Source organism: Alexandromys fortis, unplaced genomic scaffold, assembly GCF_014885135.2.
Source record: "Alexandromys fortis isolate MF-2015 unplaced genomic scaffold, M_Fortis_MF-2015_v1.1 scaffold_110, whole genome shotgun sequence".
NCBI classification, from domain to species: domain Eukaryota; kingdom Metazoa; phylum Chordata; class Mammalia; order Rodentia; family Cricetidae; genus Alexandromys; species Alexandromys fortis.
The window spans coordinates 2,001,802-2,018,933 of NW_026068014.1; the positions used below are offsets into that span (position 1 = coordinate 2,001,802).

At 36.7% G+C, this 17,132-nt stretch overlaps 2 protein-coding genes across 3 annotated transcripts in view; one reads left to right on the top strand and one right to left on the bottom strand.

Moving 5' to 3' along the window:
• The window catches only part of Mios (meiosis regulator for oocyte development), a 32,108-nt gene extending 18,693 nt beyond the window's left edge, over positions 1–13,415 (top strand). For both annotated transcript variants that reach the window (XM_050162299.1, XM_050162298.1), the window contains 6 exons: positions 564–629; positions 2,029–2,187; positions 5,832–5,984; positions 7,654–7,858; positions 11,620–11,749; positions 13,002–13,415. In XM_050162299.1, coding sequence (XP_050018256.1) covers positions 564–629; positions 2,029–2,187; positions 5,832–5,984; positions 7,654–7,858; positions 11,620–11,749; positions 13,002–13,098 — 810 coding nt within the window. In that variant the 3' untranslated portion in view covers positions 13,099–13,415. The remainder of the gene's footprint in view (positions 1–563; positions 630–2,028; positions 2,188–5,831; positions 5,985–7,653; positions 7,859–11,619; positions 11,750–13,001) is intronic.
• The window catches only part of LOC126513754 (60S ribosomal protein L23a-like), a 313,598-nt gene continuing 300,691 nt past the window's right edge, over positions 4,226–17,132 (bottom strand). The window contains exon 2 of the mRNA XM_050162303.1: positions 4,226–4,360. Coding sequence (XP_050018260.1) covers positions 4,241–4,360 — 120 coding nt within the window. The 3' untranslated portion in view covers positions 4,226–4,240. The remainder of the gene's footprint in view (positions 4,361–17,132) is intronic.

Sequence of the window (17,132 nt, forward strand, 5' to 3'; positions counted from 1 at the left end):
CCAAGGTCTATAACAACATGTGTCTTATGAGCTAGCATGCTGGAAATTTAAGTATAGTGTCCATTTTGACAGTGTCAAATGTCAAATAAAGTTCTAGTGAACCTTTCTGACCTTCAAATTAATATCAAGAAATGTTTATTTTTGACTGTTATTACTATATTTGCTAAACAGGAGGTTTTAAAGTCTTGTCTCTGAGCTGACAGGATACTTAAGCAAGTGCTAGAGAATGAGCCTAGAAAAAGAAATGAACCAATTGTTTAAACATTGCATTCTGTATTTTCATTTGTTACCTCTAGTAAAATCCCTTCTCTTTCACCAAAAGGGACAACTGACAAGGAAGTTCATGGATCCAAGCTGTTTTAAGAATGCATTTAATTTAATCAGAAAAGACTTCTTTGGCAATTGGTGACTCTTCCAATATCTGAACATATATATGTGTGAAAATGTATAGAATACACATATATTTTTCTAATACATATGAAAATAAACTTACATATTAGGTGCATATTTAGTTCCTGTAAAAACAGAAAAGTTATGGTGTGTACAATTGTTTGTTTTTCCAGTATGAAAACAAAGTTGCAGTACGTGACAGAGTGGCATTTGCTTGTAAATTCCTTGGTGATACTCAGGTGAGAACCAATTCAGTTTTATATTTGAGGTAAATAATGTTTATTATGAAGTATTTTAACAAACTTATCTTTACATGTAATTATGTGCCTGAAAATTTTTACACAAAATCTAAAAAGGTAATTATTACATTGCACTTATATGCATGTACTATCTAAATTTGTCTTAGAATGTTTTCTAAAATGTTTTGATGTTTTAGTTTAATTTTTCCTTTAGAAGAAGGCATAGCAGATAGAAATTTCAACTCAGGTTTTAGTAATGTTGTATGCAAATCATTTCAGTACCTAAACACTTAGCTGCTGCCTCTGAGGTCCTGAGAATGAAATATACAGAGATGACTTGTTGGGGGAGGCTGCCTGTTTGTTCCTGTCTGCCCAGACTCAAAATAATGACACTGAAACTATATTATTTGCAATAATGTTTGGCCAATAGCTTAAGCGTATTTCTAGCTAGCTCTTACATTTTAAATTAACCCATATCTATTATTTTATATTTTACCATGAGGCTGGTGACCTACTGGCAAGATTCTGACTGGCAGCTTGTGCCTTTCTTCTCTGGCTCTGGCAACTACATGGCATCTCATTGACTCCGCCTTCTTTCTCCTAGCATTCAGTTTAGTTTTCCCTGTGTAGCTCTATTCTGCCAAGCCACTAACTGAAACAGCTTTATTCCTTAAGCAATAAAAGCAACACATATACAGAAGGACTTCTCACACCAATGACTAGCAGTGCTATTATAATGACAGAATTTGGGGAAATGAGGAGGAATGGTGGCTGGAGTTTAGAATAGGATGAAATTAGACCATGTAAAGGAAATAATTTTTATTGATGGCTTTAAACATGTAATTCCAGTTCTGCGATTCTGTTACATAGTACCATGAGAGGTAAGAATTTGCTGAAAAGGGGACACTTCTCTATAGAGTTAGCCGTCTATAAACATAGGAAATGTCAGTTTTGAAGATGAGTGTGGGCACTGGGGAGACAGCACAGTTCAAGAAACTGAGTTGAATCCCCTAGAACCTGTGGAAATACCTAGGTGTTATAATCCCAGGGTTGGGTGGCAGAGACAGGAGGGTCCCTGGGGCTTACTGCTCTGCCATCCTCCCAAATCAGAAACTCCAGCTTCTGTGAGAGCCCTGAATTAAATGCAATAGGGAAAGCTATTGAGAAAGGCTGATGTCAATCTCCGGCCTCCACACGTGCGCTTCCGCACACCACACAAAAAAATAAAGTGATTCTGCAAACTGTATTGAAACTTGAAATAGATATAGACTTCCTAGTACATATCTAGATTTTGGTAAGAGTTTCTGTCTTAAAATGTTTTTCATTAAGAATAAAATTGTTCTAAATCAAATATGTAGTGAAACAGATTATATTTAAAAAGTCACTTTGAATTTTTCAGTTAAATAAATACATTGAAAAGCTGACCAATGAAATGAAAGAGGCTGGCAATTTGGAAGGAATCTTGCTTACAGGCCTCACTAAAGATGGAGTGGACTTGATGGAGAGCTACGTGGATAGAACTGGAGACGTCCAGACAGCAAGCTACTGCATGTTACAGGTTAGTGCAGTCTGACACTGGTCTTAAAAACAAAATGCCAAGCCATATTCTCCATGGTGCATATCCTCAGGTGAAGCACACATGCTCTTTTCCTCGCTTTGGGGTTTTAGTTCTCTTGAGGACTTGTGTTGTCTCTAATGGCCCTAATCTCATCAGCTTATCTTTCTTTCCGTCTAAGAAATACTGGTGTTGACTGCATCTGAGTTCACATAAGCTCAGATGGAATCAGAGCCTCAGGTCACAAGCTCAGATGGAATCAGAGCCTCAGGTCAGAATCCAACCCGTCTTCCATGAAGGACTCCCTCTCCTATTCTGAACTGTGGTTCCCTTTCATCTGACCAGCAGAAGAGCAGTTACACTTCAGCTCTCTTACACTCAGTGCCCTCTTTATTAACAACAAGGTAGTTTGAATAACTAGTCCATCAACATTTCTTTCATTGCTTTAACAGTCTAGTGGTTAAACCAGATTCCAGGAAGAAGTTGCTTTCTACTTTACTTTTGTGTGAAACATGAATTCTGTGTCTCTACCATGTCCAGTAACCTTTTGTGGCATGAGCACCTCTCTTTTAGCCTGCTTTACCTTGGTAAGCAAATCAAAATGTGCTTACCTCTTCCCTTCTCTATGCTTTTCTGTGAACTTGCCAATGCGGGTTCAAAATGCAGAGTCAGCTTATATAAAATATCAAGCCACCGCATGTGAGAAAAGGTATTCTGTCATTCAACTTTTCTCACTGGAATGAAGTTTTTTTTAATCTTTTAATGAACTACTGCTATGTGACTACATCGTACAGATGGGTAGGTAATAGCACAATTTGTAAAATGTTAAAATGCAAACAGTAAATACATAATGTGACTTTTAAAAGTCTAGTCCGATAACTGCCGCTCTTTTGTTGAGATGTTTCCTATATCCTTTCTTTCCTACCTCACATCTAGCACTGGGTTTTTCTTAAACTTTGCATTTTACAAGTATTATGACAGTATAATTTCACTTATGCAATTTTTCCTTTGTCCACTGATCACATATTTTATTCTGTGTATATTATAAGCTCCAACTTACAGTATTGGTTTTGCTTTAGATAGTAATTTGTCTGTTCTATAAATTATAAGAAAGGAATTACAGACCTTTTATTTGTTTATCACTATTCCTAGTGTCTGTTCCTCCTGTGGATCTGAGTTTAACCTTGTTTCCTCACCTTGTTTTTTCTCTAGCATTTCTTGTACTAAAGGTGATGGCCTCAGCTTACATTTAACACAAGCATCTAGTTCATCTCGGTGCTTCTTGCAGCACTTTAAAGAAATGCTTTCCATCTGGCCTCCTTTGATTCTGATAAGAAATTAGCAGTTCTCCTCGCTTTCCTGTATGTGATGTTTCATGTTTCCATGGATTTCTTTCAAGAAATCCTCTTTCTCTTTGATTTTTCAGAAAAAAAGAAAATGAGACTGATGGGCCTACTTATATTCTTTGTATTATGTGTATTGATTACTGAGCTTCTTGGATCTATCTGTTAACTTTTTTTCATCAGATTTGGAATGTTTAGGTATATGATTTCTGATTCTTTATCTCTTCTGCATTTCTTATTCTCCATTTCTTTTTTGCCTTATTATGCATATAGTAAAGTTCTAGTGTTCAGAGCCTGGGGGTTTCTGTTCATTTTCTATTTTCCTTTTGATTATTTATCTCCTCCTCTTCAATTAGACATTTTTTTTTTCTTTTCTCTTTTTGTTTTGAGACAGGTTCTCATTGTGTAGACCTCACTGGCCTGGAATTCATTTTGTAGGTCAAGCTGGGATCCCTCTGTCTATCTCTGCGAGCTACATTTAAAGGTGTGGTATGCTTCCACACCCAGCTTCAGTTGGACAACTAATGTTGGTTTGTTTATGTTTTCTGTCACTGCCCTTGGCCATTAAACTTGCCAGGGAATTTTTTCTTCCTATCTCCAAGTATATATATTTATATATTTTATTTATGGTGAAAAGGTAGATACTTAGAATTAGCTAGCTGGACTCAGTTTAGATGAACCCAGTTTTGTTGGCAACATTCAGAGCATCATAATCAGGAGCCAGCTGAACATACGTCAGCCTTCTCTCCGTCAGGCCTTACTAGGGTGTTGACTTTGGGCGCATCAGTGTCATAGAGTTTCTTCACAGCCTGTTTGATCTGATGCTTGTTGGCCTTGACGTCCACATGAACATTTATGTGTTGTCCTCTGTCTTCTTCATGGCTGACTCTGTGGTCAGGCTAATTAGATGATGGCATAGTGCTCAAGCTTGTTCATCTTAGGCATGCTTTTTTGAGGGTCTTTGGGCTGCAACAGGAGCCACCCAGGGTCCTTGGCTGCAAGAAGGTGGGTGATGTGCAGATCTTCTTGTGGCTGTGGATGCCTTTCAGCACTGCCTTCTTTGCTTTCAAGGCCTTCGCTTTGACTTTGGGAGGGACAGGAGCTTCCTTTTATTCACTTTCTGCGCCATCTTCCATGAGTATTTTTAAAAATAAACTTTACTATAGTTTATATTCCTTATTTACTCACTAGTTAACATGATTGGTTTTCATTAGTCTTTAAGTGTTTTCCCTTGAGTATTTTTCTAATTATTCTTAATAAAAACCTGGAGTCAGCTATAGGGTGAAAGCTGAAGGATCAGAGAAGCAGTGCGGCCAGCACTAGAGAGACCTTTGGCTCCTACCAGTGCTCAGACTGAAGGGGTGATCCTGTCCTCAGACTGCAACCTCAGACTCTGTCTTTACCAAACCTCAGATTACAATGATCTCCTGTCTTTTCCTGCCTTATATTCCTCTTTCCACCCAGCCAGATCACTCCTGTCTCCACCTCCCTAGTGCTGGGATTAAAGGCATGGGATCCCAAGTGCTGGGATCACCTTTGTGTGAACTCTGTTTCTCTGTTAGAAGGATTTAATCTCGTATATCACAGGGTGGCCTTGAACTAACAGAGATCTCTTTGCCTTTGTCTCCCAAATCCTGGGATTAAAGGTGTGATCCATCACTCCCTGGCCTCTAGTGGCTTAGCTCTGCACTCTGATCTTCAGGCAAGCTTTATTTGTTAAAACATAAACAAAATTTCACTACATTTTTCTTTGAATGTAAAGCTGAATTCATACTACATTACAGCTTTCTTCTGCCGACTCTGACACTCATACTTGTTTTAGAGATATTCTTACTGGTCAGAAATTGATGTTCTGAATGGGAAGAACTTTAAATTCTTCCTTCTTGCTTCTCACTAATGCCTATGTGCATTTCATATCTAACTTACGTTAGCACCATTTCACTATTAGATATAAAGGGCCAGGCTCAGTGTTAGTTTAAATGTTTTAAGTAGTTTTGATGTATAGTTTGGATATAAGCAGAGTTTTTGAATCCATAATTTTAATAGTTAAGATAAGGGGTTTTCTTATCACCATTGACTGCCACCTGCTCCTTAAACTACAAAGGTACTTCTTGGTCAAGTATGTTATACAGGTGCATGTTTGCATCACTAGTGAAGTCTAGTGTAAGGCAGATTACTGAGGCTTTCCTCATTAGGAGCCAGTTTCGGGGAAAAGGCCATTTTTCCTGAGTTACTTATATTCATGTTCTACCCAGAATCCTCTGATTTAAACTAGGACATTTGAAATTTATGTTTTCATTTTAGGGTTCACCTTTAGATGTTCTTAAAGATGAAAGGGTTCAATATTGGATTGAGAATTACAGAAACTTATTAGATGCTTGGAGGTTTTGGCACAAACGAGCTGAATTTGATATTCATAGGAGTAAATTGGATCCCAGTTCCAAGCCATTAGCACAGGTAAGTAGCATATTCTACAGAGAATCAAATGTTAATATGTCAGATAATAATGAATTATTATCTCCTATTCTTTTATTTTTATTGAGTTTCTCTTAATGTCTTTGTCTATTTCAAAACTTTTTTTCCTATTTTATTTTAGTGTTTTAATTTCCTAACAGTTACCTTGTACAGCTAAACTTTGAGATAAAACAAAGGACAGTAGGCCCAGATGACCTTAGGAAAGTCTAATTGCTATTACTGTCTGAAATTCAGTGTCTGACTCACGTGTTAGTAATCCCATGTGCATATTATTTTTATGTATTTATATAGAATAGAACAGGATTTTAAAAAATAGAATAAGTATAAACATATGTCTATACATGGCATTTTAATATGAGATCAATTATCACAAGGTATGTGATATGATATCATACTATTACTTCAGATGTTAAATATTTGGTTATCTTCACCCTGAGCACTGGATGGTGCTATTTTCTTTTTAAAGAAAGTTGAAAATTATTGTGGCAGCTGGAGTAGGTATTTTAGTAAGATAGTATTGTGCCGTATGTTACTAATCTGGAAGAGCTCTAGGGCTTTTATAAAAACTAGTGAGAACCTTCGAATGATTATTTTTACCATATCACCAGCTTTGTTTTGAACTTTTAATGTACTATTGCAGGAGCCTTAGTTCCTTTTTATCTTACAAAAGGTAGTGGTGGGGAATTTTTTGTTTGTTTGTTTTTTGTCCTTGAAATATGGAACCTGGGACCTTGTATGTGCTTAGTAGTTGGTCTTATACCTGCAGAGCTAGCTTCCTTCCTTCCTTCCTTCCTTCCTTCCTTCCTTCCTTCCTTCCTTCCTTCCTTCCTTTCTTCCTTCCTTCTTTCCCTCCCTCCCTCTCTCCTTCCCTCATTCCTTTCATCCCTTCCTCTTTCTTTCTTTCTTTCTTTCTTTCTTTCTTTCTTTCTTTCTTTCTTTCTTTCTTTCTTTCTTTCTTTCTTTCACAAGACTCTGACTAAATTACACAGGCTGGCCTTGAACTTGTGATCCTCTGCATCAGCTATCCAATTAGTTGGATCATAGGCCTGTCAGGAAGCCCAGCTCAGGGTCACTGACTTTTTGGTTTAATGGTTGCATGTTGGTATCTTAGTTTCTTTTCTTGTTTCTGTGAGCAACTAATTAACAAGAAGCAATTTAAGGGACAGCAGTTCTAGGGAATACAACTGTTGGGGGGGGGGACTTGGGAGCAGGACCATGATGTAACTGCCACTGTGTGTCCACAGTCAGGAAGTGAGGCCAGGCTAAGAAACCTGAAGGGCCACACCAGATGACCCACTTTCTCCAGTTAGGCCCTATACCAGCTAGGAACCAAGTGTTCTGTGGGACACATTTAATATTAAATCACATTGGGGTATTTTGTATGCATTTCATTGTCCCTGGTTATTATAAAATGTCAGGGTCTAAAGTTCCTAGTATTTCACAAGTGTTAGGTATCAGGGCATTAGCAGAAATGTAATTAAGTGCAGGTGACAGGAAGACCAATAATGTAACTGCTCGTGGAGACATGACTGAGAGTAATCACATGGGTCATTTTGCAACGTAAAATAAAATTGTAAAACATTTTCTCAGTATCAGACTTTATAAACCCATTGTGGTTTGCACTAAATTGCTCTTTTCATTTGCTTTGTAGGTGTTTGTGAGTTGTAATTTTTGTGGCAAATCAATCTCCTACAGCTGCTCCTCAGTGCCTCATCAGGGCAGAGGCTTTAGTCAATATGGAGTGAGCGGCTCACCAACAAAATCGAAAGTCACAAGTTGCCCTGGCTGTCGAAAACCCCTTCCTCGGTGTGCACTTTGCCTCATTAATATGGGAACGCCTGTTTCTAGCTGTCCTGGTATGACATAATTGCACAAATGTTTTTCTGAACTCATTTTCCTACATAATTGAATTATTGTTGCTAATAAAATATATGTTAATGATTATTATTTTTAAGAAAAGGCACTTTACTGACTGGTTTGACTTTTTTATTACCTCTTTAATTTATAAAGTCTGTACATTGAAAGTAAAAAAATCTTATGTTTATGGTTACTCAAGTATTCTCATAGATGCTGGCAATTGATGACTAAGGCTTAAAAGTGAGTGATTTTTATAATTATACCATGGATTTTACTAGTATTTCAGATTTGATATTTAAAATTCACTGTGCTCACAGCTAGTCATAAATGCTTTTTGATAGTCTCATAATACTATCCCATTCCTTCTTCCCTCATCCTCCCTAATACATGAACTATTAGCCCAGAAACCAGGACCCCTTCGTTCTCAGTTTTAGTCTTGGGTCTGCTCTTTTGTCAGCCTGCCTCCCGAGTGCTGGGATTAAAGGCGTGTGCCACCATCGCCCGGCTCAAATACTATTATTTTTTACTCTTTACAGTAAACATGGGAATTTTTTTTTTTTGAAAACAGCAAATAATGGAATACTTGGTAGCTTGGACCATTCCAGTTATATAACATGAAAATGATACTAACGTCAAAAGTCTTCATCAAAAACATTTTGGTTTGGGCTGGACATGGTGGAGGACATCTTTAACCACAGCATTCAGGAAACAGAGGCAGGCAGGCAGATCTTTGTGAGTTCACGTCCTGAGTAGTCTATATAGACAGCTCCAGGACACCCAGAGCTGCCTACATAAAGAAACCCTGTCTTAAACAAATAAAAAATTGTATTTCGCTATTTGGTACACTGGCGTAATGAAGTGGCCATTGTGCCTTTTTCCTTCATGTATAATGTTTTTCTATATACATCTTAGTATGTATGACAGTGTCTCACTATGATGCCGTGGCTGGCTGGCCTAGAACTTATGACTCCGTGCCTCAACTTTTGAAGTACTGGTATTAGAGGTGTACATAATCACACCCCATAGGGTTTGGTTTAAATTTGAATTAAGGGTTTTTATGCTGATCAATTGTACCAAAAATGCAACAATTTGGAGCATCTACTACAATAAAAAAATTAAACAAATTAAATATATCTGTGAAAACTGAGATATGTAAAATTATTTATGTTTAGTATAGCCTTTGGGCCATAAGGATCAGGAAGCTATAGTGCATTTCATCTTTTATCATATGCTAACTTTTTGTCCTTTCTAGTTTTGAAATCTAGAATTGAAAAATCTAGAACTGAAAAATATTAGATCATAAATCAGTTCAAGCTATTGTGGAGAGTAGTAAATGCTGATTATGATTTATTACATCATAATTATTTCAGAAATTTCTCCTATATTTGGCTTATCCACTTATTTGCATATTATGATAAGGCTGATACACTAAGCTGAGTGAGTGCAGTAGCTTTTTAGAGGTCATGATGAACCACAGTCTATACAGAGCATGTAGAACTAATAGAGAGTAAGAAAGAAGGGCTAATATCTTTCGAGGAGTAAGGAGTGATCCACAAATTTTCTCTCTGTCATTCCAAAATCTTTAGAAAGATCTGCGATTCCAGAGGATTTGTTTGTTGGTTTATTTTTTTCAAGACTGGTTTTTCAGTGTAACTGTGAGTGTTGCAGCTCTGGAGGGATGGTATTCTGACTTGTTGAGAAGTCAGGCAATACCTGAAGCTGGGGTACGGTGGGAGACGGTCTCTCCACAGGATGTAGTACTCCTGCTCCTCTCTTGAGCTCTGCTCTCTTCTCCCTGAGGGGATGTCCTAGCAGTTATCCATGTCTTCTGCTCTGCTTCTGCTTGTTTTCTTCTCAGCCCCCCCCCCTCTTCCCCATTAAGGGAATGTCTCAGCAAAACTTCTGTTCTGCTCCACCTAAACCCCCCCCCTTTTTTTTTTTTTTTTTTTTTTTTGAGACAGGCTTTCTGGAACTCACTTTGTAAACCAGGATGGCCTTGAATTCACAGAGATCCACCTGTGCTGGGATTAAAGCGGGATTAAAGGTGTGCTCTACCACTGCCCAGCCATCCAAAGCTCTTTTAAGAAAGAGATTTATTTGGGAAGAAGTCCCAGAGAGTAGCCTGTTGGAGACTGTCCCCTCTGTAAGTTAGAAGTTAAAGGAGTTGGTGCGGGGGCTCAGCAGTTTAGAGCACTGGATGCTGTTCTAGAGGACCTGGGTTGGATTCTAAGCTACCTTATGATGGCTCACAACCTTCTGTAACTCCAGTCCCAAGGATCCAACCCCCGCCCCCTCTCTTTTGGTTTCTTTGTCTGGCTGTCCTGGAAGTAGCTCTGTAAACCAGGCTGGCTTCGAACTCACAGAGATCTGCCTGCTTCTGCCTTCCAAGTGCTAAAAGTGTGTGCCACTACCACCTTGTCCAATGCCCTTTTGACCACCTCAGACACTATACACACACACACACACACACACACACACACACACACACACACCTAGTTCACAGACATATGAGCAGGCAATACGCACACAGTAAAGTACAAAATCACTAAAGTGAATAAAGTGTATAAAGATAAGTATCTCTATAAAATCTTTATTTTCCCCCTGTCTTTTTCTTTTTCACATTGTTGATTTGTCTGTAAGTCCTTTAGAACAATTTCAGTATAGCTACCTCTTTTATACATCCTTTTAACTTATATCACAAGCAGAAAATTATTATATTTTAAGAAAATATTCCTGGCGATAAAATTATTCCTGTAGCTATTAAAGTGTGACTGGCAATGATATAGTTAAATTTTTTTATTTATACAACATGTTTTAAAAGGTAATAATTGGTTGGCGGTAACATTTTTTACTTAATTTATTTTCAGTTTTTATCTGTAATTATGTGGTATTTAAAAATAGTTTCATTTGATTTGTTTTAAAACAAAACATTGAGGTAGCCGAAATTAATAGAATCAGCATTTTTTTGGAACACAAAAAGTGGCATAGCAAAGTAATGTATGTAGAAAAGCTTGGAGATGTCCAACATGCCTGAAATTTAAGTACTACAGAAGGGTCATTAGAAAAGTATATGCAAAGATGCAGGTGTATAAACAAATTTTACATGTCTTTTAATTTTTTTTATTGAACATGGATGAAAGTATTTACGTTATTTAATCTGTTAAATAGAAATTACAAGAATCCTTTTCCCTACCTTGCGTAAATCATGGTCTACACCAGTCTTTTTTTTTTTTTTTCATTTTTGAGAGTGTCAATATATAGCCTTGGCTATCCTGGAATTCACTATGTAGACTAGACTAGTCTTAAACTCAGAGATCAGCTTACCTCTGCCTCCCAAGTACTGGGTTTTGAAGCATGTGCCACCAGAAACAACCCTGTATATACCAGACCTTTTTTCCTACTGTGTTTTTAATGAAGATATAGTTATGCCAACTGCCTCAAGTTCATGACTGCTTTTTATTTTGTGTGCTAGTTAAATACACAACACACATGCACACAGAAAAAATATAAATATACCCACTGATTCCATTTAGTGCTGCTTGTATGCTTATGATTTCAAGCACAGCCATGTGACACTGAGTTTCTAAATCAGCCTGTTGATTAACTATATATGTATATGTAAACTGTCATTCAATACTGGATCTTAATATTAAAATTGCTATTTCAATGTGGTATATGATTTATATTTTAACATAGCTGCCCTTTAAGAAGCTTAAATTTCTGTGATTTGGCTAATGGTGGTCAATTTCTTTTCCCATAGGTGGATCCAAATCGGATGAAAAAGTGGACTTGAGCAAGGACAAAAAGTTAGCTCAGTTTAACAATTGGTTTACCTGGTGTCACAATTGTCGGCATGGTGGACATGCTGGACATATGCTTAGTTGGTTCAGGTAAACAGCACTTTCCTTCCTTGATAATCTTATAGTTACAGGACATAGGGCAGATAACCTTTTCAATAGTTTAGGATCTTGATATCATTGTATTGTATCTCAGTAGAGAATTAATTTTTAAAACATGTTCGCTGATTTGACTTAAAAAAGGTAGTATCAATGGTTCCATTATTATCTTATATAATGTTAAACTGTAAAAGTAATACTTATGCCAGGTGTGTGGTGGTACTTGTCTTTAATCCCAGCACTTGGGAGGCAGAAGCAGGTGAATTCCTATCAGATGAATTCAGGGCCAGTTTGAACATAGCAACTTCTTGTCTAGCTAGGGCTACATAGTTTTTTTTTTTTTTCATACTTATATAAGAAATCCTTGTATGGATTAAATGCTTAACATTATTTATCCCTATTGGGGGATAGGATCCTTATAGTTTTTATATCTTACAATTTCTCATGTAATTAAAGTATGAATATAATCATACACATACATACACACACAAATCTACTACACTAGTTCTTTCCGGGTGCGCTGCACATTTAAATAGCTCTTACAATGGAGATTCTCAAAATAAACTTACTGACTTTGAGCAGTGCCAGTGGCCCTGTGACGTCCATTAACATAACACAAAAGCCTGTCTCCTTTGTGCTAACCTTAACTCCTAATTCGTCCCTATCCCACGGAGGTGGGAACTTCTCCAGCTCGCCCAGTCTCACTGAACCGGTTCATCTCTGCCCGCCAGTCCCCTCTTCTGCCTATCAGATAACCACCCAGAGGCTTAATATTAATTGTAATTGTTTGGCCAAGGGCTTAGGCATATTACTGACTAGCTCTCATTTGTAAATTAACCCATTTCTACTCATTTGTGTATCATTACATGGACATGGCTTACCGGTGATGCCTTAGTATGTTACTCCTTGGGCAGCTACATGCCGTCTCCCCAACTCTGCCTTCTTTCTCTCCATATCTTTGTTTGGATATGAGAGAGACACATATTCACAACATACAGAAGGACATCCTACATCAATCCCCTTAATAACTGTTTTGGTATTGGTGTAGAAACCAAAACTGTTCATTTCAGTTAATTTTCTTCAGAGTTCACCTTGGTGCTTGTTTCTAATTTGATGCTCTTAATGCAGTGTTTTACTATGGGTTTTAATCCATATGTTTAATACAGTAGCATTTTGAAGTTAATTATATAAATATATTTGTGTGTGTAAAGCTTGGATTACTAACTGTTACTTCACGTTTTTTCAGGGACCATGCAGAGTGTCCTGTATCAGCATGCACATGTAAATGTATGCAGTTGGATACAACAGGGAATCTGGTACCAGCAGAGACTGTTCAGCCATGAGATGCTACACCTAAAGAGAAACCTTCAAATGAGGAGTTTTTAATCGCTGTCCTTCACAGTTCAGGAACATACCTCAGAACAAGTCACTCACGACTCTCCTATAATGGGAAAATAAATCATTCTGTCAGATCAGCAGTTTGATGTTTGAGTGATTTTGATGAGCTTCTTAGAGGCAGATGCTGCTGAAGTGAACATTAGAGCATGAATATAAGTTCTGTTCAGTAGGTTAAAGTTCATTTGAAAGAACCTTCTAGAGTTTTGTCAAAAATATGAATGTATATAGAAGGTTTTAGAATAAAAACATACCTCTGCCTGCATCTTCAATCTGAACTTGGTATCTTTTGATAGAATCTGTACATATTTAAAGTCAAAAGGTCAATTTAGTGGTTCAGATAACAGTTTAAGCTTATCCATGCTTAGATTCCATTCAGATAAAATGTCTTTTTACATTGCTAATTAGCACCTCACCCACACTGCTAATATGTTTGAGAAAAGTACATGCATGCATGTAATATAGGTCATTGTTGTATTCCTCAAGAAATCCAGGCCACTGAGATGGTTCAGCACCTAAGGGGGCTGCTGATCCTAATGACCTGAGTTTAATCCTTGAGACCCACATGTCGAAGGCAATGAATCCCCTGACCTCCACAAGTGTCCTGTGGCATGAGGCAGGCAGGTACACACACACACTTAGAAAATGAATTAAAAAGTATATCTCACAACATTTTTTCTTTATAAAAGAAAAAAAATGTGTCAAGTTTCAGGAAAACATGCTAAAGAGTTTTTCATTTTAGTTTTTTTTTTTTTTTTTCTTCTTCTGGGTTCTGATTTGTCTTTGGAGATTTCTCTACTTACCATCCTAACTTAGCATTCTCACCATCAGGAATGGTCTCTGAATACAAAGCCTTTGGAAGATCTTATGTAGGAACCGACTTAATGGTGCTGTCTTTCAGTTTTGGAATCTGTCTTTTTCAATGATGTTGGGCAAAACAGGGGTGTTCCTGAAGTCTACGTTAGCTATAAGTTGCTAAAAGTATGTGTACTGGGACCAGGTCAAGGACTTTGTTTCTATTTTTGTTTGTCTGACTATGGACAGGTTTAAGAGGATTTCTCTCAAGAGTCCTGTCATCTGCCGTGTACAGCAACTCAACTGAAGGTTTTGCTAGAAGGAATAATCTTAGAGGATCTTTTTCTACAGATGTTGGAGATAGGTCTGAAGCTTCATGTCAGCAGCTGGGCTGAGGAAAGACTACGATCCTTTAGACTAGACTGAGTTGTGATGTACATATTCACAACTTGTTTATTTAAGATCTGATTATGCAAAAGGCATAGAGTAACCTTGGGGATAGTGTATATCTACCCTAAATTTCTGCTGGGTGACAGTTTTCAGATGAAAAACTTGGGAATAATGACTTATTTCTTATAGAAATTGCCATTATGGGATTATTGGTCTTCATAAATCTTATTACTTTTATTATTAGAATATTTTCTTTAATGTTGCATAAATTAAAATATTCCTTTTAACCTTACTGTGTCTTTAACATGAGCTTTAAAGTAATGACACATTCTTAGGATATATCTTTTCATTTTTTTCTAAAAGTATAATATAAAGTTAATGAAAGTTTTGATACAGAGTATAAGTATAAATATGAACTCAATTATGTAAATATAGACTTGTAAAATGTCTTAATATAGTGACATTTTAAAGGTCTTCTATGTAATAGCTTCCTAATATTTCCTTTGAACTATACAGCTTATAATGATATCTATTTATCTTGTCTTGCATTGTATGTGGAATGAAAATAGATTCAAATTATTTCCCCATTTTTTATCCCCTAGGTCACTGGTATTTGAGATTAAACTCAACAAGGTATTGTTGAGTTACTGAGATAGTGTTGCCATTGTATACATAAAACAACATAGGGACATTTTTACTTGTCTTGGACAAAATAAATAATGACCGCTGACAAATACATTAGTAGCACCCCGATTAAAAGGATAATGGCAAAGGGCAGAAGATATAGGTCATTGGGAACGTGTGCTTAGCATACATAAGGTAAGTTCTCAAGGTTTCTTAGCACCACATGCACACAAAGGGAGAAAGGAGGGTGCTGTTCACCTGTCTGCATCTATTCAAAGGGAATATCTGCATCCTAATGACTATTGGAAGACCACAACCCAAGAGAACACCATGAGCAACAATGAAGTCAGTGTAAGTGTTTTTCAAATGAAGTAGACAAATACATGTTAAAACCCTTAGAAATATGCAACCCTTTGTCCTAAGATGGCAGAAAGTTTTTATGAGTTACTAACTGGTTAGATGTGCAGATATATGAATGATATAGTTCTTTGCTTCATTTTCAGTACAAATGTAGAACTTTAATGTCCTCTATAACAATAAATATTAACACAGAGTTAATAGTAACCAACTATTCAAATAAAGTAGATATTTTTACTTAGCAAGCTCAATGCCGTTGGTAGTTGAAGAAGAAAGGCTGGTTACATGAGAAAATGCACAGCATGTTAAGTATATTTTCATGGGAATTTTACAGTCCTGTTGGGCTTTGGGTGATGTTTGTCTTTTTGTTATCTAGCATTTTCAATAATGAGAGATGTAAAAATAAATGCAAATGTATATCACCCATATTACTGGCTTTTTCCAGTTAACTGCAACCAGACATCTTCTGTTTCCAGTCATGAAACAGCCAGAAGTGATTTATCTAAGATAAAGAAACTGCTTCATAATAGGAAAGTTAGTACAGTTCTAATTTATTCAGCAAGCATTTTCCCCAGTTCTGTGTCTGGTAGGAAGACTGCAATAACATCACACACTTAGTCCGGCACTCAGGAGAATTAGAAAGTGCACTGCACTCCCCATTTAGCACCCCGAAGAATGGTTATAAACTTCTAATTTCCCTGTAGTCACTGGTATATATAGTACTATCTGATCCTTTGCTCTCTCTCCTGTGTCTTCCTCCTAGATTTTCTGACTCTTCTCTTCTGGCTCTGGCCATGGCAGGAAACCTGCTCTCCATTGTTATCCAACCTGGAGTGCACACATACACTACATTCTCAGTAAGTTCTTCACAGGAAGTGGTGAGTTCTCAGTGTGCCCAGATGCCCATGCTTCTAACAGCCTAGCAGGCATCTGCTTGCCTTGATGGGTGGACATTTTTAAGGTCATGATATTAAATAATGGACGGCACCATCATTGCTATGGAATCAGTGTCTGAGTAAAGCCACAGCCATAAGTTCAGTTTGATTGTTGTAGCATTTGCATCTTCACATCCAAAATGTCAGTCTCTTTCATTTTTGTTTGGAAATTTTAACATAACTTTCTAATTACTTTCAAATAATTGAAGGAAATAGTTGTCCACAATGTCTTCCAAAATGCAATTTCCTTACTAATATCATTGGTGGGACAATGTTTTTAAATGCTTTGCTTTAAGATTAAGGATAATTTATGTAATGCCAGAAATAGCAATAATAATTCAACACATAGTCTTTCATCCAATTTATGAAAAACATGCTGCCTTAATGTAATTTCCTAACTAGAAATTCAGATAGAGTAATTTAATTGAGTTGGCATCTTAAACTCACAAAGACAAAATTGTCTGGAAGTATGTTTGAAGGGATTGATGTCTCAAATGTGAAACAGACATTTATATATAAATTCACAAAAACCATTGCTTTTGCATTTTTTATTTAAAGAATATTAGTTTCACTTACATGCTTTATATACACTTAAATGTGCAAGAAACCCTGAAGTTTGAAATAACAAATCCTCATATTCACATTTTTGTTATAGCCTTATTTGGTTATAATAGTCAAATAACTTGCCTTTGTCAAATGTAACAATGTTTTTAAATTATGTAATTGTGTGTTTAAATATCATATATAATAGTATTTTGTGAAAAAAATCAGTATTAAAACTTTCTATGTTCCTACTTTAATCAAAGAAAAATTACTTCATCATCCGTTTGGAGGTTCACATTAGACAAGAATCCTTTATATTTGCACAAATCTAGGTGTAC